The sequence below is a fragment of the Carcharodon carcharias genome, chromosome 10, assembly GCF_017639515.1.
Source record: "Carcharodon carcharias isolate sCarCar2 chromosome 10, sCarCar2.pri, whole genome shotgun sequence".
NCBI lineage: Eukaryota > Metazoa > Chordata > Chondrichthyes > Lamniformes > Lamnidae > Carcharodon > Carcharodon carcharias.
The window spans coordinates 160,729,474-160,751,057 of record NC_054476.1 but is presented as its reverse complement, the minus strand read 5'-3'; the positions used below and the strand labels follow the sequence as shown (position 1 = coordinate 160,751,057).

Here is a 21,584-nt window from a genome sequence, read left to right as displayed (position 1 = left end):
TGGTGCGATGCCAGGTGGATTGTATGGAACAGCATGCCCCTTTGGCAGTTTGCAATAGGCAGAGTACTAACTGTACTCAACCAACCCGTATCTGCAAAACTCAGAGCATAATGTCTAACCTTAGACATGATTCCGTGATTGGGCAACATTTGCTGAAGAATCCTGAGAGTGCAATTCTTAGCACACTAAGACTTGCTAGAAGTTGGAAATATTCATAAGCAGGGACTTAACCTTTGCAGGCAAAAGAAAAATGTCCAGACATTGTATCTTTTTTGAACAAACAAAAGCACAGGGGACAATAGCTCCCTGATGCATCCACCATGGCAACATCTCGACCAATCAGGGCTAATTGCCAACCAATCAGCACCCCTTTTCTCATGCAGTATAAATTGTTGTTCCCTTGAAATTTGGCATTCATACATCTGTCCTGATGAACGCAAGACGAAAAGCTTCAAAGCATGTCTTTTTTCAGTAATATATAATTTCCTGGCACTGCATTTAATTTATTCCAGGCTCTTGAACATAGTATCTGCTGGTTGTAGAAAGTACTAAATTTGGCAGATGATTTCAGCAGACTCAGTGCAGTTCCTCATGAGGATTGAGCTGTAATTACCAAACTTTTGTAAGTCGGTGCTAAATTAATTGGCCTCACTTAGACTATAGGATGCAAAGTATGTCTAATGCCTAGTTTATAATGGAAAATTAGCTATTTATGAATACAACAGCGGTACAGCAGATACTCTGTAACATGTCCTGACCCTCTAAAGCTGCTTCACAAGGATCATGAAGAGTGTGACGGAAGACTTGCCAGTCATCACCATTTTGTAACAGCAGCAACATTCTAAAAGCTTGCACCATCTTGGGCATCAGTTTACGTCACTGAGATAACTGCTGCTAGACTTGAGATTCCCACCATCACTACCATTGGTTGACTGTGGCTGGAGTACATATTATCTGCAAAAGGCACTGCAGCAATTTGTCATGGTCACTTTAACAGCACTCACCAACCTCACAACATCTACCACTAAGAACGATAAAATCAGCAATATCATAGGAATTTCATTACTTCCGTGGTCCCCATCAGTTTGCCATTCTGGTTTAAGCTTGCCCTGCTGTTCCCTATTGACATTGGCTCAATATCCTGGAATACTCTGCATAATGCCCATTGTGGGTGCACCATTAGCACAAGGACTGCAGCAGTTCAAGGAGAGAGTCTATCAGTGACTTTTTCATGGCATGATGAGCAGTACTTGTAGCTTTGCCTGCATTGCCCACATCCATATTAGAACAATTTTTAAAAAAAAATCAAACTTTGATCATTTGGCTTCTGTTTACTGCAGTAAGCTTGGCTAATGTATCCATATATAGTGAAACTTGCTTAATTGCATCCACTCAGGACATTCCTCACATTGCGATTAAAACTGGAATTTTTATAAAGCAGGAAACAATAATAGCAACATGAATCAAGGCTTGCTTGGTGCATGACAGCCTTTATTTGCCTAAATTTTTCCAATACCAGGCAGCAAGTGTGAATACAATGTACTAAAAATTGTAACATTTGCATTATCTTCAGGTAAATACAGTAGAAAACATTAAAAAATATATAATTTACTGTAGCTGCAATTTTTAAAAATGTATTTAATATCTAATAGTATATGTATTGGGCAGACTCCTTTTACAGCACTGGGAAATGCTGATTGCTTTCCACTGAATCTGAAGCCTGGAATGTTCCTCTAAGGATTGTTCACTTGAGTTAAGAGCCACAGAGTCTCCCTTCTGATGTAAGCCATGCCCCTTTGTGGTTTATTAGCATTACACTGATGTTTTTATTCTCCTCCTTCCACAGATCACAAAAATGGGCATTATGTCATTCCCCAGATGGCTGACAGGTGAGACTCCACCTTGTTTCACATCAAAGCTGAGGGATTAACAAGTTAATAAACCAGTATATTTATGTTTGGTTTAACTGATACAGATTTGCTCATTTTCATTGTGCTGAGAATGCATTTCTGTTTGAAAGGTGGTTCTTTTCCCAATTCTCTAATTTGTACTTTAGTTACAGTGATGTTCTTGCTTTAGAACTTCACAATACAAAAATCTGTTCCAAATCTTAACTTTACTTTCATTCTAGTCCTAAAAGTGGGTTTCTCAAATATACGTTGTGACTGATGCAGGTAATCTATTTGTAGAATTGCAGTAAATTAAAAACTTTTTGTCCAAATTGGTTTATGTTGGAGTCTGCAAGACCACATGGTTGTTGGTCAATACAATAATCACTTTTCGACGAGTGCTGAGAAGTTTGAGAATCAGTCCTCTTGATTTTGGCATGATGATTGCATCTTTTTTCAAAAATTGGGAAACATATATTTGTTGTATTCTGAAGTTAGTGGTGGTAGTAGAAGGTTTTTATTTTCTGCATTTTAAAAATTCTGGTGGTTGGCCATATTTCAAACATATTTCTTACCATGCTGATAATAGAAAGAAAAGGGTGTCTAATAAGCACAGAATTAAATCTCCAATGTTGTTTTGTAAGTGAACTCATTGGTGGGTTCGACTGTTTTTAAGATTCATTTGAATGGTGTTCTCCATTTAATGTTGTATTTGATTGACTTGTTAGGACAATAAACTATAACAATAGCATGTTTTAAAACTTTCTAATTGTGTAGTAGATATTGGGTACAATTATGAATTCAAATTTATAATATACACCCTCTTTGGATTCCATTTTTGAAGGGTGAATAAAAAGTGATATTTCAATGCTTGCAATATATAACTGTGAAAGTACCTAGTTGAACTTCATTTTTCCAACTGTACTCCAAGCTTTAAGGAATTGTGTGTCATCAGTGACAGCCAAAATATAAGCGGACGTTTATCACAAATACAACTTTACATCTCCACTTAGCATTCATTCTGGATCATCTGTGTGCATTTGTAATGAATTTTATCTCTATTGATAATACCAGTGGTTCTCTATTCAGTCCCACTCTGACTATTCTCAATATGAGTGCTACACTGCCTTCCATTCTTATTGCTTTGCTGCTCCTTCATCCCTTTAAACACTTAGATATGCAATTTTTAGTTATGTAACTATACAAATACCTCTAATTTGTCAGTGGCTCTCTTAACAATTTGGGGCAGTTTATTCACCTCACTCAAGTGTTCAGATGTTTTAGAAATACCTTTTCACATGTTTTCTGTGCTTTTTCAGAGCATGCAAATTATACATATTTGCTAGAACACTGGAAGGAGATGACTTCTGTAACTACATAATGGTCTCTCCTGCAAAGTGGGACTTGATGTGTTAGACAATTTTTCACTTCACAAGTACAAAAGCAAACACTGCTGGAAATCAAATGGAAACAGAATGCTGGAAATACTTAGGAATTTGCGCACCCCCCCCCCCCCCCCCCCCCCCACAAAAAAATCATACAGTGGATTTTTTTTTAAACCCATCTCCAGTATTATTGCTCCACCTGGATTCCTCCCTCTGCCCTCCTACCACCTCTCGAGTTCTCCTTTGAGAAGTGGCAGTGTGATATTGCCATCTTAATTTCTCTGTTCCCCTCACTCACTCTAACCTATCTCCCCTCTGAACTTGCCGAACTCTTCTCTTCGATCCAACCTTGACATTGTCATCAAACCTGCTCACAAGGGTAGTGCTGCTGTTGTCTTACGAACTGATCTCTACCCTGCAGAGGCCAAATGCCAACTCTGTCACTTCCTGGCTTTTGATAAGGTCTCACATAAGAGGCTAGTGGGCAAAATTAAAGCACATGGGATTGGGGATAATACACTGTCATGGATTAAGAATTGGTTGTCAGACCGGAAACAGAGTGGGTATAAATGGGTCTTTCTCCAGGTGCCAGGCAGTGACTAGTGGTGTTCCGCAGGTATCAGTGCTTGGGCCCCAGCTATTCACGATATATATAAATGACTTGGATGAGGGAACCAAAAGCAATATTCCCAAATTTGCTGACGACACAAAACTGGGTGGGAATGTGAGGAGGGATCAAGGAGGCTTCAGGGCATTTTAGACAAGTTGTGTGTGTGGGCAAGCACATGGCAGATGCAGTAATAATGTGGATTAATGTGAAGTGATATGCTTCGGTGTGAAAAGCAGAAAGGCAGAGTATTATTTAAATGGTGATATATTGGGAAATGTGGATGTACCAAGGGACCTGGGAGTCCTTGTACACCAGTCAATGCAAGTAAATAGGGAGGTGCAGCAAGCAATTAGGAAGGCAAATGGTATATTGGCCTTCATTGCAAGAGGATTTGAGTTCAGAAGTAGGAATGTCTTACTGCAGTTATACAGGGCCATACCTGGAGCATTGTGCACGGTTTTGAGGTCCCTACCTAAGGAAGAGGATGTACTTGCCATTGAGGGAGTGCAGCAAAGGTTCACTAGGCTGATACCGGGGATGGCAGGATTGCTGTATGAGGAGAGTTTGGTTCGACTGGGCCTGTATTCACTAGAGTTTAGAAGAATGAGAGGGGATCTGATTGAAACATATAAAATTTTAACAGTGCTGGATGCAGGGAGGATGCTTCCCCTGGTTGGGAAGTCTAGAACCAGGGGCCGCAGTCTCAGGATATGGGGCAGGCCATGAAATGAGGAAAGATTTCTTCACTCAGAGAGTGGTCAACCTGTGGAATTCTCTCCCACAGAAGGCTATGGAATATACTGAGTATATTCAAGAAAGAAATAGATAAATTTCTGGATATTAGGGGCATCAAAGGGCATGGAGAGAAAGCGGGAATATGGAGTTGAGATATAGGATCAGCCATGATCGTATTGAATGGCAGAGCAGGCTCGAAGGACCGAGTGGCCCACTGCTCCTAGTTTCTATGCTACCTGGGCCTTGACCTCACTACCAAGCATCAAGCTATTGTCTCCAGGACTGACAGTGACCTCATCTCTTCTGGCCCACCATGATCCAAACTTATAATCCCCCAACTCCCAACAGCTTGCTTCTATCTCCTTCCAAAAATCCACAAGCACAACTGGCCTGGTAGACCTATTGTTACAGGCTGTTCTTGCCTGTTGAACTGATCACTTCCTATCTCAATTTTAACTTTTCTCCCCTTGTGTTAAGACTGCTGGACTTTATAAGATAGTTCTGTTTCAAACTGTCATCTTTAATTCAAGGTAAAATGGAGTCGTTTGGTTAAAGGGGGGATGTGACCTTCTAAGAAATCTGCCTGGAGACAAGCACACGTGACCTGGTTGTCATAGGTACAGTGGTCCAGGCCCAAATATATTGAAAATAAGGCACAAGTTTTAACACCTGGGCACAGAAGAATTGATTTTGCTGCACACAGACTCAGGCTGCCAGAGTCAGTGAGACAGAGATTTGGGGAAAAAGACTGAAAACAGGTTGTGTTAAACAAAGAAAAGAACTGTTTTCTGGTTAACCACCAAACAGAGAGCTGATGAGGACTGATTCCCTGTTTGAGGAGATGAGGCTTGTAGAGACTTAAAGACTGAGGAATCGTCAGAGGGTGCCTTGCTGCTAGAAGTCCATTAGATTATGCTCAGAAGATTGAGTAGAGGGAATCTTTTTTGAAAAGGCGTTGGATGATTCACTCTGGTGGGACAGGAAGAAGGGATCCTATTGATGCCATGAGGAGTTTGGGATTTTATAAAGAGGACTAAACCTCTTCTGAGAGTGCAATGTAATGTACAAATGTGGTGTGGGTTTATTGGTTATGTTGATAAATTAATAGAGTACTTTTTCTGTAGTTTAGTGTATTAGTTTCTGCTAAGCTTTGTTTAGTCTATGTTGATTTTAGTTTTTGCTAAAGTCAAAGTCTTAAAATGTGAAATCTTGTGCCAGTCTTTGCACGGTCAATGGGAAATTCATATATTTATCGGCCTTTAAGGGGATCATAAAACCTTGTACAGTCTCTTCCTACCTACATCTGTGACTCTTTAGGTGCCTCTGTCACTTTAACAGTTTCAAATTTCTTGAACCTAATCATCTCTTCATCATGGACATCCCCTTCCAGGACATTCAAAGTGCTCTCCGCTTTTTCCTTGAACAGAGGTCCAACCAGTCTATCATCAATTACCGCCCTACTCTGTCTGGATGGACTTGTTTGTGCAACGAACAACTTCACCTTTTAACTCCACTCACTTGCTCCAAAAAAAAATGTTGCTGTGGGCACCCATATATGTCCCGGCTATGCCTGCATTTTTGTATGGTATGTAGAACATTCTTTGTTCTAGTCTGGTTCAAGTCAGCTCCCTCACTACTTTTTCTGTTACATTGATGCATATTTTGGTGCATTTCTGCTCTCTCACTGAACTGGAAATTTTTTTTATCAACTTTGCTTTCAATTTCCACCCTTCACATGGCCAATCTCTGACTCTTCCCTTATTTGACTTCTGTCCAATTCTGGGAATAGGCTATCAACAAATCACCATAAACCCACCAACTCCCACAGCTACCTCAACTACACTTCCTCTCACCCCGCTTCCTGTAGGGAAACCATTCCATTCTCCCAATTCTCTGTCTCCCCATCTGTTTTGATGATGCAACTTTCCAACTGATATATCTTCCTCTTTCCTCAACAAAGGCCACAGGGCCCACGACCGGGTGTACTGATTTCCCAAACTTCTGCTCTCATACGTAGGAACATACGAATTAGGAGCAGGAATAGGCCACTCGGCCCCTTGAGCCAGCTCTGCCATTCAATAAGATCACGGCTGAGCTGATTGTAACCTCAACTCCACATTCCCACTTACCCCTGATGACCTTTAACCCCTTACTTATAAAGAATCTGCCTCTGTGTTAAAGATATTCAAAGACTCTGCTTCCACTGCCTTTTGAGGAAGTGTTCCAAAGACTCTCAACACCACCCCCCCCACCCCCGAGAAAAAAATTCTCCTCATCTCTGTCTTAACTGAGCAAGCCCTTATTTTTAAATAGTGACCCCTAGTTCTAGATTTTCCCACAAGAGGAAACATCCTCAGGATCTTAAAGGTTTTGATCAAGTCACCTCTTACCAGATACAAGCCTGCCCAACCTTTCCTCAACTCTCCCATTCCTGGTGTTAGTCTACTAAACTCCTCTGAACTTTTTTTTTAATATATTCAATCATGGGAAGTGGGCATCGCTGGCTAGGCCAGCATTTATTGCCCATCCCTAATCCATTTAAGAGTCAACCACATTGCTGTGGGTCTGGAGTCACATGTAGGCCAGACCAGGTAAGTACACCAGTTAGTTAGTGAATCAGATGGGTTTTTACAACAATCGACAATGGTTTCATGGTCATCAGACTTTTTTAATTCCATTATCTACTGCGGCGGGATTCGAACCCTGGTCCCCAGACCATTACCCTAGGTCTCTAGTCCAGCGAGAATACCACTACGCCATCGCCTCCCCATGCTTCCAATGCATTTACATCTTTCCTTAAGTAAGGAGACCAGTACTGTACACAGTACTTCAGATATGATCTCACCAATGCCCTACTGAACTGATGCATAACCTCCCTACTTTTATATTCAGTTTGCCTCGCAATAAACGATAACATTTATTAGCTTTCCTAATTACTTGCACCTGCATACTAACCTTTTGTAATTCATTCACTAGGACACCAAGATCCCTCTGAATCTCAGAGCTCTGCAATCTCTCACCATTTAGATAATATGCTTTTTTATTCTTCATGCCAAAATGGACAACTTTGTTTTCCCACATTATATTCTATTTGCCAGATCTTTACCCACTCACTTAACCTATATATGTTCCTTTGTGGCCTCCTTACATCCTCTTTATATATTTTTGTCCTACCTATCTTTGTCATCTGCAAATTTAGCAACCACACCTTCTATTCCTTCATCCAGGTCATTTATGCCCTTCCCTTCCCCTCCCCTCCCTCCCAGACACATGATGAGTGACACCACCACTAAACACATCTTCCACTCTCCTCCTCTTTCAGCATTCCAAAGGAACCATTCCCTCTGTGATACCCTAGTCCACTCCTCAATTAGCCAAACGTATCATATCCACCCCTTCCCACAGCACCATTCCATGAAAGCACAGGAGATGTAATACCTGCCTTCTTACCTCCTCAGTCCTGACCACCCCAAACACTTCCCAGGTGAAACAACAATTTGTGCTCTTCTTTCAATTTAATATGCCGTGTTTGCTGCTGTATGCAGTCTGACCTACACTGGGGAGACCAAACAGGGTGACTGCTTTGGTGAACTCTGCTGTTCAGTTTGCAAGCATGACCCCAGCTTCCAGGCCCCTGTTATTTTAATTCTCCACCCTTGCTCTCAGCTGACCTTTCTGGAGCACTGTACAAGGCAGAGGACAGTGAAGTTCAACATAAGCTCGAGGAACAGCACCTCATCTTTCGATTAGGCATTTTACAGCCTTTCGGACTCAACAATGGGTTCAACAATTTCACACTGTAACCACTGCCCCCATTTTGTTTTTGTTTTCTTTTACTTTGCAGATTTTGCTTTTAACTCATGTTTCTCTTATTTTGGCTTTTGGATGGCAGCTCTTCATCATTCTGCCATTCACACTTCCTCCAGATACATCTTGTGTTTCTTGTTGCGTTACCACACCATCAACACTTTTATCATTTAACCTGTCCTGCCTTCCACCCTATTACAGATCTTCCCTTTTGTTCTTTTACCCTCCCTCCCTGTCTTTCACTTGCTTAAAACCTATTACTCTTCTAACTTTTCCCAGTTCTGGTGAAAGGTCATCGACTTGAGGCGTGAACTCTTGTTTCTCTCTCCACAGATGCTACCTGGCCTGCTGAGTATATCCAGCATTTTCTGTTTTTATTCTCAGTTGACAACCTTGTTTGACCTCCTATGTGATCTTACAAAGTAATAGGCCATTTCGCCCAGCAAGTTTATGTCATTTATATTCCAAACAAGCCTCATCCCACCAATTTTCATCTAATTTCATAAATGTAACCCTTCTATTGCTTTCTCCCTTGTGTATTTATCTCCCTTTTCCATAAATGTATCTGTGCTGGTTACCTCAGCTACTCCTTGTAGGAACAAGTTCCAAATTCTAACCACTCTTTGGGTAAAGAGGTTTATTCTGAATTCCCTTTTGGATTTATGAATGACTATCTTGTGAGGGAGACCTGACTAGGGATCATAAATACAAACATCAAATTTCTGTCTACTCTACAAACCTTTTCATGATTTTTTATCGAGTCACCGCCATTATTACACCCCTCGGCCCCTAGCTTCAGCCCCCAGACTTCTCATTTTTAGAGGAGTGTCCCAACCTGTACAATCTTTCCTGATAGTTATAACCTCTCGGCTCTGGTGTCATTCTGGTAGTTTTTTTTTGTATCTTTTCCAGTGCTCCTCTTTCATTTTCTTTTTTTATTATGGAGACCAGCATGCTTCACAGTAGTAGTCCAAGTGAAATCTAGCCAAGGCACCATGCTGGTTTAACATAACTTATGTGCTCTTCAATTCTGTACTCTAGAAATAAACCTACTTATTTTACTATTATTTATTTACCATTATTTATTTACCTTTTATTTAGTTATTTTACCTTTTTAATGACCTTACTGTATTTCTAAATTGTGATTTGTGCATCTGAATTTGAAAATGCGTTTTATTTTGATGTATTTTGTGTGATGAAAGCTTAGTGTGTCCTTGGTCGCTTAGACTGGCCACTTCCTGCTTTCACCTTATTTGATGGTAGGCTTGGTGCCAGTCATGTTGTTTGGGTTGGGAAGTCTTTTGCAGGAGGGACGACATCAGGGAGAGCTGTCCTGAACTGTTGTCCCTGCCGAGTAGCTGTCTCAAAAACCACATTGCCAATGCCCTGGGACAGAGAGTCTGCTGATGAGATAGGGATTAAAGTCCATCATGGAAAGGCATAAAACATTAGAATAAGATTAATTAAAAGTAAGGTCTAAAACACCGAATACAGATTCTCTTACTTAATCTGAGTCACCGTCTCCTCTCCAGCATGGCAGTTTATTTATCGGCATACCAAAAGCTTCATTCAATCTTGTCCCATCTGCAGTTGTGATGGCCGGATTCCAAAAAAGAAATGCATTGGTTTATTATGGTTCAGCTACAGGGTACACGGATCTTTTCAAAACACATCCCAACAGCTTGCAAGCACTGTTCAACATGGAAATTACAGTGATTAAATTTGTAACACTGTAACCTCTGACTCTCCTGGCCTCGTTTACTGGAGCTCAGGTAATGCAATGCTTCAGCTTTTGCAATGCCACTTATGGTATCTAATCTTGTAAACTTGCCTCCCACAGCATTAACCTTTATATTCTCCCCATTTTATCACTTTCTCACGTTTGGACTGTTGAGAACATTCTCTGCAATTATATCATCAGGAGGAAGCTAGAACAGCAATCATTTCCTTTCATCCTGTTGTTTGTCTTACAACAGACTACTATTCACTGGTTCTTCTTTCCTTGTCAGGCTGGTACTGTATAAAATTCTGTGGAGTTATTGTGGTGGAAATATTTAATATATAAGTCTCCTTTTAAAGGCGCATTCACATAAAGTAGTTGAATTAAGTTCTGAAGATGTTGTAACTATCTATTATAGCTATCTAAGTTGATATATGGAACATGTTTCATTATTCCTGACAGGCTTTTTCAATGTTAAAGGTGTTACACTAAGTGACACAATAGCTGTTATTTTATGGTGGGAGTATATCACTGTGATTTGTGCAGTTTGGTTACTTGGTCTTTAGACTGCTCAAATTGCTCTCTGCAGTTATTTTTCAGTTGCATTTTTTATTCTCTAAATGAAGTTCCTAATGTCCAGTTTGAGGATTCAAGTTAAGTTTAAAAAATAAGTTACCCATTGCATTACCTTTGTCTTTTAATATCCTTATTAAATATTTTATTTGAAGGCCTCAGCCATTTGCCCCCCCCCCCCCCCACCCCAAAAAAAAAAGTCGGTGAGTATTTTTGCTAAAAGCTGGGATCCTTGAGCTGAATTGGATTGTGCAGTCTAAACATGTATAGTGCTCCTAACTTCCCTGGACCTAACAGTATTGTATAGTCACCTGCAACAATGGAATATTATTCCTCAGCTTCTAACCAATGTTTCCAGTTGCTTTTCAAATCGTTTTGAAGATGCAAAATTATATTGAGTGAGTTTTTAAAAAAACACACTTGAGAGGCTGTGTGAGAGAGCAAGAACTTTGAAGCCAGCTAATTATCTCCACCTGACTGTTAGAAAAGGCCAGTCTTAATCTCTGCTTTTGTCTCATAGGTGTTAGAATCTGGCATTGATTTATCTCATCTGATTTAATTTGGAAAGATTGAGTTAATAATACGTCAAGCTTCTTTGAGGAAAACAGGGGAGAAGAGGAACTCACTTATTTTCCATGTTACTATTGTGGTTAAGTAGTTGTGGTTAGGGTTATATTGGTTAAATGTAATAAAATTAGTTTCATCTAAAGCTTGCTAAATTATGGACCAAGGTTTAAGTATTATTCCACGTGTAATAGATCTGTGGATATATGAATATAGCTATTATATATTTAAAAGATCTCAGCAGTTTTAAGGTGAGGGGGGTGGAGAAACCCATTTGAATTGGAAACAAGTTCTTGTGGGAACACAGCTAAATGTGTCAGTGGAAAGGATGACACTATTAACTGCACATGTGAATGAGGAACAGAAGTAGAAGAGAACAAAGTTCAGTAAAATGCAAATAACAAGGGCCACTGTACTTAAAGGCCAAGAACTGAATGGGTGTGGGCCCAAAAATGAACAACAAAGAAAGATAGAAAACTAACGCAGAAGTAGCTTACACAGGTGCTGGCATGTGACTGAAGCAGGCTGAAAGTGCAACTATAAGAAATCCCCACCACCACTCCCATGTACCAATAGGAGCCAAATGAAATAACCCTCTTCCCAGCAGAGATACAAAGTGGTAACTGGAGCCCACCCCTCCACTCCCAGTGGTTGGCAGATGAGCACCACTTGTGCCTGAAGGAATAAGACCTATTCTCTCTGTTGAGTCATGTTTTGGTGACCAAGACTATCTTTTCCCTATTTCCTCTGCCATCTGAAACACACAACCCCAAACGCATTCCCTTCCTCTTGCTACTTCGCCTCCCTTCAAATCCATCCTTTTGTCTCCCCTCCTTTCTCCTTTCTGCTCCTCCTCACCTCCCTAATTTTTTTTATTCATTCATGAGATGTGGGCATCTCTTGCTAGGCCAGCATGTATTGCCCACCCCTAATTGCCTTTGAGAGTCTGACGGTGAGCTGCTGCCTTGCACAACTGCAACTGGAAACTTTGGCTAGAAGCTGAGGAATAATATTCCATCATTGCAGGTGATTATATGTGGTGCAAGGAGGGAGTTCCAGGATTTTGACCCAGTGACAGTGCAGGAATGGCATTATACTTCCAAGTCATGATGGGAAGGGAGCTTCCAGGTGGTGTTGTTCCCATGTATCTGCTGCGCTCGTCCTTCAAGAAATTAGTGGTCATGAGTTTGGAAGGTGCTGTCAAGGAGCCTTGGTGAGTTCCTGCAACTCCTGCCACTGTGTGTTAGTGGTGACGGGAGTGAATGTTTGTGGTTGTGGTGCTACTCAACTGGGCTGCTTTGTGCTGGATGGTGTCAAGCTTCTTGAGTGTTGTTGGAGCTGCACACATCCAGGCAAGTGGAGAGCATTCCATCACACTCCTGACATGCTTTGTAGACGAGCTTTGGGGTGTCCTAGCCTCTGATCTGCTCTTGTAGCTACAGTATTTATATGGCTAGTCCAGTTCAGTTTCTGGTCAATGGTAACCCTCCAGGATGTTGGTAATGGGATGTTCAGCGATGGTAATGCCATTGAATGTCATGGGGAGATGGTTAAATTTTCTTGTCTGAGATGGTCGTTGACCGGCACTTGTATGGCACGAACTTTACTTTCCACTTGTCAGCCCAAGCCTGGATATTGTCCAGGTATTGCTGCATTATACATGGACTGCTTCAGCATTTGAGGAGTCGTGAATGGTGCTGAACATTGTGTAATCATCAATGAACATCCCCATCTCTGATCTTATGATAGATGGAAGTACTTGATGAAGGAACTAAAATGGTTGCGTCTAGGGCACTACCTTGAGGAACTCCCGCAGTGATGTCCTGGAACTGAGATGATTGGCCTCCAACAATCATAACCATCTTCCTTTGCTAGGTATGACACCACCCAGTGGAGAGGTTTCCTTCTGATTACCATTGACTCCAGTTTTTTTTTAGGATTCCTTGATGCCACACTTGGTCAAGTGCTACCTTGATGTCAAGGGCAATCAGTCTCACCTCACCTCTAGAGTTCAGTTGTTTCATTCATGTTTGAACCAAGGCTGTAATGAGGCCAGGTGCTGACCAATCCTGGCAGAACCCAAACTGAGTGTCAGTGAGCAGGTTATTGATCCACAAATACCACTTGATAGCACCGTTGATGACCCCTTCCATCACTTTACTGATGATCGAGAGTAGACTGATGGGGGTGGGTTGTAATTGGCTGGATTGGATTTGTCCCGCTTTTGTGTACAGGACGTAGCTAAGTAATATTCCACTTTGCCGGGTAGATGTCAGTGTTGTAGCTGTACTGGAGCACAAGTCTCCAGTACTATTGCCGGAATGTTGTCAAGATCCATAGCGTTTGCAGTCTCCAGTGCCTTCAGCTCTTCCTTGATATAATGTGGAGTGAATTGAATTGACTGAAACTGACATCTGTGAAGCTGGGGACCTCTGGAGGATGCTGAGATGGATCATGCACAGCACTTCTGGCTGAAAATTGTTGCAAATGCTTAAGCCTTATCTAATGGTACCTTTTTATCTTGACTCCTTGTGTGAAATGGTGCAGGCCAATGGTGATATTGACTATTACATCCATTAAAAATGGAGAACGGTTGTAACATTTTACTGGTATTATTCCCATTGACCATCAAACTTGTTTTTTCGACAATGTCTGTTCTCCTACTCCTTCACTCCCTGTTCCTCCGTTGTTCCATATTTCATCCCATCCTTCTCCCCTTCCTCACTACTCCTGCCCCCTTTGCCCCTTCCTGCCTGTTTGCCACCTCCCACCATCACTTCCCTCTTCTGTGAAAACACTTTTTTTTTGTTTTCCCCGCATGCTTGCTTTCTTTCCAAGTGCTCAATAGAATCTATCATCAGTTTGAGTCATACTTTCTTTATGGGTAAAAGAACCAAGTTCGAGATTAAAAATCAAGATCAGTTTAAAAAGTACTCTCCAAAACCATCAAAATAAAAACCTATGGTTTTATTTTAAAAGTGTCCCAGTAGATTGCTGTTTCAGAGACTCAACGTGAGCATGATGGATCAAATTACCTCCTAATGTGTTGTCAGATTCTAATTCCAAAGAAGCATGATCTTTCATTTGGAGAATTGACTTAAATGAAAACTCACCCCTGTTTATTTGATGTTGAAGAATTGATTGAACATGTTAGGAAAAGGTGGGCAGTTTGGAGCAGATCCTAAAGCAAATAGCTGCAGATGTTGGAAATCCAAAGGAAAAATATTTCTAGTATTTACTTTTTTTGGAGGCTGAACTGCTTGAGCGAAAGACTCAACCATTCTCCTGTCTGATGGCTAACTGCAGTAGAGGCATGGAATGAGGTACTAGAATGCTCAGGTTGTGGAAGTGACATTATTACCCAGTTTTAGCTAGTCATCTAATATGGTTTTCGCTGTTTTCTGCAAATTCTAATGAATCACTTATTTTGCGGTAACAAGGGTATAATAAATTTTAGAACTACATTCACACCATGTTGTCTACAATTGGACCCCCTTCAGTTACTTAAAGTTATCCACTTGTAAGCAACCACAAGGTGAAATATATACATGCATTAAATTAGCAATGGCAGTAACTTTTGTGGAAGACCGGTACATCACAATCCTGACTAGATCCTCCATTTCCTGAAGCCGTTCAAAAATCCAGTGAAATTAGTGAAACCAGTAAACTCCTTTGGGCTTATATTTTCATTTGTACCTTAGTGGGTTAATAATTCTAGAAAGCTAAACTTCAGATCAAAACCATAATTTTCTATTGCCATGCTAAGTCACTAGAGATCAAGATGTTTGTAGCTGCAAACACTGTTTGATGGCTTGAGAGAAATTTTCCACTCCTGTAGTCTGTAAATTTATGTCCACCCCTTGCTTGCAAGTAAAATCACAGGCTGGCAAACAAAATTCAAAATTCTCAGCCAATGTCTGAACATAAATGCCTCAATTGGATTTGGAAAAACATAGTTGACCTACAAAACAGCATTTGGTGCTTTTAGCACGATTTGAACTATTCTATAATTGTATTTATAGAGCAAGGTAATATTGAGTAGTATGCACAAAATTTCTGAGTATTGCATTAAGAAAGCTATGCCATATATCGCAATCACCATATAGACTGATAATTTGTAAAAGATATTTCAATTTCTAGTGACTGATTGAAAGGATCACACAACAAGATTTCAAGTTTTACGACTTTGCCTGTAACAAACAAACTAAAAGCAACAATGTCTAAACACTATTCGGTAGGCAATTTATACTCTAAACGACAGTAAAGTTTCCCCAATTTAACTTTTAAAATGACCGAAAATACCCCACCCCACAGCTATATTTTACTCTGTCCCTTAAGTAGACACTTTATTCCCCTGGAACCAATCCAAAACTATTCTCCGCTCCCACTGGCCTGCGTTTTTCCTTTCCCAGCTGAGTAACTTCTAATCTCTGAACTGACGTTCATAGCGAGGTTACTCTGGAGATTGCTGACTGCAACCAAAGCTAGGCACATCTTCCAGCCTTGTTTAAGTTCTCACAAACTTGGTCTCTTCAATCTGAGCTTGAGCTCCCACTCACATTCTGCACAGTGAATAATAGAGTCAGCATTTTCTCTGCATCGGTTGCTCCGCTCTCTCCCTTTCTGATTCTTATAGACTAATCTGCCTGAGGGGTTCGGGGTACCTTAAGAAATCTGTAGCTGGTACTATACTGGCTTGCTATGGACTTTTTCCTTCCCAAAGCTCATATCCATTTCATCATAGAATCACATGGGTCTATCAAGGTAGAAATGTTTTAACGTAAGTAAAGCTATAATTTTCCTACGCAGTATGTGTCCTGTATGTGGCTTGAAAAGGATCTTTGAGATGGCTGGGCAACTGAAATTTCCCCAAGGTCAATAAAGTATCCTGTACTTGAGACTACTTGTAAAGAGAAGGGCTGGTGTGAACATCCAAAAGTTGCTGTCTTTGTTGTGTTGCTTGGCCATTAGCCTTGCAAATACTCTGTCTGCCTCGACATTGAAATACATTGATCAGTGTGAAGTTGCTGTATTTACACAGTAGATAAGAACTCAATTTGCCACAAAGTTATGTCTTGTCCATACAAGTCTAAGTACCCTTTTAATTACATAAATGTTAATTACTGCCACTCAATCTCTTGCACTAAAACATGTTACAATTGTGGACTTTATTCTTTCAGATAATAATTGATGGAGATTTTAAATGTCAAATTTAAAAGTAAACTTTTTTCACTACTTGTTTCTCTCTATACCTGATTTAACACTGAATTCTTCCACTCTAATTTTCACTTCCTTTTCAATCTGCACTGTTTACTTTATAACCCTTCAAACTGGCTAAGGAATACCCAGTTGCATGCCCTGCTCACTCCGATTCCACATCCTGTTTCTCTCACTGCCACATTGCAGTCTAAAGCTGCTACAGAAAAAATTGAAAACCTAAAAGTGCAAGGGCAAGTGTGTCTAATGGCAGACATTGTGACAGCAAAATATAGATCACTGTGAGAGAAGATTTTTCTACCCCTTTTAAGAAGTCCCATTTACACTAATTAATTTCTTTATGAACTAAAACACATCAAGTAACAATTAGTATTTTGGAATTGGCAAAAGAGATGTATGCCATGCACAAGTTTTGATTGTTTTTCTAACTTGATGCAGATTTAATTTAACTCCTGGAGTTATTGCTGCAGAAAAAAGTTGAGTTTTATAATCTTGTCATTCTTATGCTTCATTATTTGTAATGTTGGCCACAGTTTCCTATGAATCATAAATTTCTCTGTCTGACTGTTAAAAGCTTTATTCATTTAAATAGCTTTGAAAATCTCTATACTGTAGTCTGACCTTGGGAGCACATTGCTACAGTATACTTGAGTTGCTTATAAACTTGAGCCCCATGCAAATGGTTTGAGAGTGGGTGACTACAATTGAGTGAGTCTATATTGCACTTCATTGACCTGGGGTATAGTTGCAATGGATGATGAGCTCTGAGTATATTTGTGTATTATTTTTAAAACTTGAAGCATTGATACAACAAATCAGACAGTTATTCTTTATTGAAGTTCACTATAACTTACACCCTTATTGTTTTCAGCATTAATGCAACATTATTGTATTGATTAAACCATTTTTTATTGTAATCTGTCATTGCCTCATGAGAAAGGGTTGTCTTAGGCATGAAAGTTTCAAAGTAGCCACATATATTCAAAGTCTGGTGGCATCTTAGCTTATTAGGTTGCTTGTTCTAACAAATTTTCCTGTTTTTCCTCCTTTGCATTCCTTGGAAAATAGAACACGGCAAAAATGCATGACTCAGAGGTATTTTTTCATTTAGATCTTCCATTTGTTCACAAATTATACCAATATTATCTCCACTTAGAACTGTACTTCTCTGTATTTCATACCTGTAATTTGTTTGACAAAGTACAGCATACAGAGGTCAACTGGAGCCACATTAGCAATCGTTCAAATGCTCATGTTTGAATTGATTTACTGTAACTAGATAACCTAGTAATCTGAAGTACACAAGTGCATTGTACTGCCTCCTAACTTTGACAGTTGCTTCCTCTTCCATTTTTCATTACCTCACACAAAATGATCATAATATCTTTATAGATATTGTTGCATTGTGTTCATCCTGTTAGAATGTGAGATTCATAAGCTAATATCTGCCATTTCTTGTGACGTTAAACAAAAGTTTGTTCAGTAGAAAAATTAGGTCCCTTGAACACATTTGCCTTTTGGTAATTTTTTTAAGCAAAACTGCAGTTAAAATTATATTCAAGTCCTCCAGCTAATTCTCAGGAATCCCTCCACTGTTTTCTTTCCTGCTCACCCCTTAAAAATAAACAAATTATATTCACTTTCTGTCCTTTTTTTTAATGCCTCCATGGCCTCTGGATGCATTTGTTTCTTTAGCTGGAAAATTTGGTAAAATGTTGAGTTCACCTATATTTTGGCACCAATGATTCTACGTGCTTTGAGTGATAACATGCATACTTTTCCTACTTGGAGGAAGGACACTGAAGCGCTGTCAATGATCTTGTGTGTGGTTGGTGTCAAAGAATTGGGCAGTGGTAGGATTTGAACTTGTGTCCACAGGCTGTGAAATGTAGACTTGTAAAATCTACTGCAATAGCAGCTAATACAGATTGTGCAACTGAAATAGAGCAGTGGTTGTCTTTTGTCCACAGACTTCCCTGAATGCCTATGCAGGCTACCAGTGCAAAAATTGTCATCCATATTCAGGAAACCAATGATAGCTGCTAACGTTGCTATTTAGCAATGGAAAGGGAGAGATGGCATCTCTTGAAATGATGCTCTGCCGTTGCTGTCTGCAAAGCCATCTCCTTAGCATTGTTACTGCTCAAAGAATAACTGCTGAAGGTGACAGAAACATAAATTTAAATGCATACTCTAATGTTCATTTAAATGTGAGAGCATAAACTTTTTGCATTTTGAGTGTAAAAACCATCACTTGATTAGGAAGCATAATTGAACTTACACCAAAATCTGCTAAATTCAAAATGAAGTGTGTGGAACTTTCAAAGCTGCAACTTGGCCCTTTTTTATATAATGGGATGTGATACGGCAGTGGTAGCCATTTTAGTGACAAATCTTTTAGCAGCTTTTAAACAAACCTAAGTGCCTTCCTTATTAATTTTGAAAAATACTTTCTTTGCAGGTATGCTTCACATCTTCAATTTATACTAGTAAAATAGCCACAATAACATTTGGAGTGAAGATGCAGGGTTGGAAAGAATCTCTTAATTTTTTTGCCACATTTCCTTAATCACTCTGATTGGTAGAAGTAACATTTGGTGAATTTAAAAAAAATTAATCTACAAACAAGTGAAGGTTTAGGGTTGATCAACTTAGTGAAGTAAATTGTATTACTTGACATTAAATTAAAGTAAATAAGAACTGAATTTGGAAATAGTAATTTGGTAGTACAGAACTTGAGTATTGCTGAAAAAAGGCATGTCTAAGCTTTTCATCTTGCACTCGTCAGGATACTTTGCAAGAATACCAATCTAAGAGGAAAACAACAGTTTATACTATGTGAAGTGACTGCTGATTGGTTGTCAAGTGGCGTTGCCATGGAGAATGCACCAGTGATGGTGACTGACAGTTAACTGCCAAGCATTGTTTGAAATTTGCACTGACAGCCAATTTCAGTCAGGCTCGCAGTCTGGCACACTTAAGTGTACTGGAAGCTACATGTATCAATACAGAGGACCCTGTTCTTTGCAGACAAAGAACACACATACACATTGCACCTAAACAAAATAAGTGACAGCCACTCGTTGACTCGTTCCTCGGCAATGCCTTGACCAATCAAGGTCAAGCCTGGTTTAAATTTCAAACAATGCTTGGCAGTTAACTGTCAGTCACCATCACTGATGCATTCTCCATGGCAATGCCACTTGCCAACCAGTCACTCTCTTCGCAGACAGTATAAATTGTTGTTTTCCCCCTTGGATTGGTATTCTTACGAAGTGTCCTGATGAGTGCAAGACAAAAAGCTTAGACATGTCTCTTTTTTTCAGCAATACTTGCATTTAGAAATGTTATGGCAAATATGTATGATTGGGAGAGAGTGCAGGAGTGTGTGGTCAGGAGAGGAAAGAAATGCACCAATTTAAATGTGATTGCGTTGCAATCTATCTAGGGGGAAGCAAGAGTTGTAAATGATGCAGTAGGTACCAGTGCTGTATTACCTGACATAATGTTGGAATAGATTGTAACCTGGCCAAAGCTCTTTGGAAGAATGTTTTTTTTAACGATAAGCGTTAACGTATAATGTTAATTTTAACTTGAGAATGTGCTGTTGAAGGGTTAAGTCAGTATATTAAAGCTAAGTGGTCACTATGTAAACAACAGTATAATCACTGTAAAGGGTTGCTATGTCATTAGTGGATGCTGCTCATTGCTATTGTTGGCCCCTACCAGCAGCTGGTCTACTAGTAACAGGACCAGTATGTGGGCTCACTTTTGAAGGCTGGTGGAGCAACTCGGAGCTCTGTGAGCTGCCCCCTGTATATCTTCCTCAGACATTGGGGAAGATACAGCTCCCAGCCTGTATTTCAGATTCAGGCTTCAAGATGGAACCTCTGTACAAACCATGGTGCAATATAAATGCTACTTTTTACAGCATCCAGAAATCAGAGTTGTTGCAATTCCATTTCTCTAAAGGAGTATGCATTATAAACGGGCAGCTTTCCTAGAAAAATTGATTTCCTGGGTTCACTACTTTTTAAAAAAGAATTGGAATTATTTTCAAATAACCACAGAACACTGAAAAATATTTAACATTGAGTTTTTTAAATTTAAGATATTAACTTCAAAAATCTTAACACTTAAGATCAATTATGTAAATATTGGACAGATTTATTTGACCTTCAAAAATAGATCAAATTTTTAAAGACTGAACTTGACTATAACTGTATATATTTTTAAATGTTGATATTTTACAGCTGAGAACGTGGAATGTGATGCATTTTGGAGTTCCGCTACAACATTCCTTAACTACAATTCCTTAATTAAAATCATTTTCGCTGTTAGATCACCCTTCTAGTTTTGAGTGCTTGATACATTAGGAACCTATAACGCACTCTGATGCTTACCCCGAGTTTAGATCAGGGGTTTGGGTCTTCTGCGCATGTGCTGGCTGGGAAAGGGCTGCAAATGTGCAGCCCATCCGCTTTCACATCTTCAGGAACCAGCCCTGCACACATGCACAGAAGTAGAAGAAAATTGAAACCCTGCTAAACTGCAGTCAGGTGACCTGAAGAGCACCATTTGGCAGGTGTCACAGGGATCAGGGCACGGGGAGGGGGACAGGGAGAAGGTCCCAAGCAAAAAGGAAAATCCCAAACCAGGGAGTGGGGCAGAAACAGGTCCCAGAAGGTGGTTCCAGATAAGGGATGAAGACAGAGATAAGAAACATATGCTGTTAAGTAAAGTTGAGACAAAGGAGGCATAGGCTCTGAATTAAAGAGCGCGCGCTGCGGGGTGCACATTTGAAGCAAAGTTGGCTTGAGAGAAGCCTGAAGACCTGAGACAGCAGCCAAAGGTTGGTAACTCCTTACTGCGGTCCTTTGGAGCAGTGGTGTTCTGCTTGGCATGGCCAAAGATCTAAAATTGTGCTTGGTAGGTGAAGCTTGAGTGTATGTGGTGAACCATGAGAAAAGACTCTCCAGAAGATGGGATTGAAACCCTGGTGGTGAATCCTGGTTGAAACCATCCAAGTGAGAGCGACAAATGGAAGAGAATTCCCAGGCAAATTTCAAATGTGGAGATTGGAG

At 40.0% G+C, this 21,584-nt stretch overlaps 1 protein-coding gene across 5 annotated transcripts in view; it reads left to right on the top strand.

Moving 5' to 3' along the window:
* Positions 1-21,584, top strand: part of git1 (G protein-coupled receptor kinase interacting ArfGAP 1) — a 204,758-nt gene that overhangs the window by 107,453 nt on the left and 75,721 nt on the right. For all 5 annotated transcript variants that reach the window (XM_041197198.1, XM_041197196.1, XM_041197197.1 and 2 more), the window contains exon 8: positions 1,847-1,889. In XM_041197198.1, the coding sequence (XP_041053132.1) occupies positions 1,847-1,889 (43 nt within the window). The remainder of the gene's footprint in view (positions 1-1,846; positions 1,890-21,584) is intronic.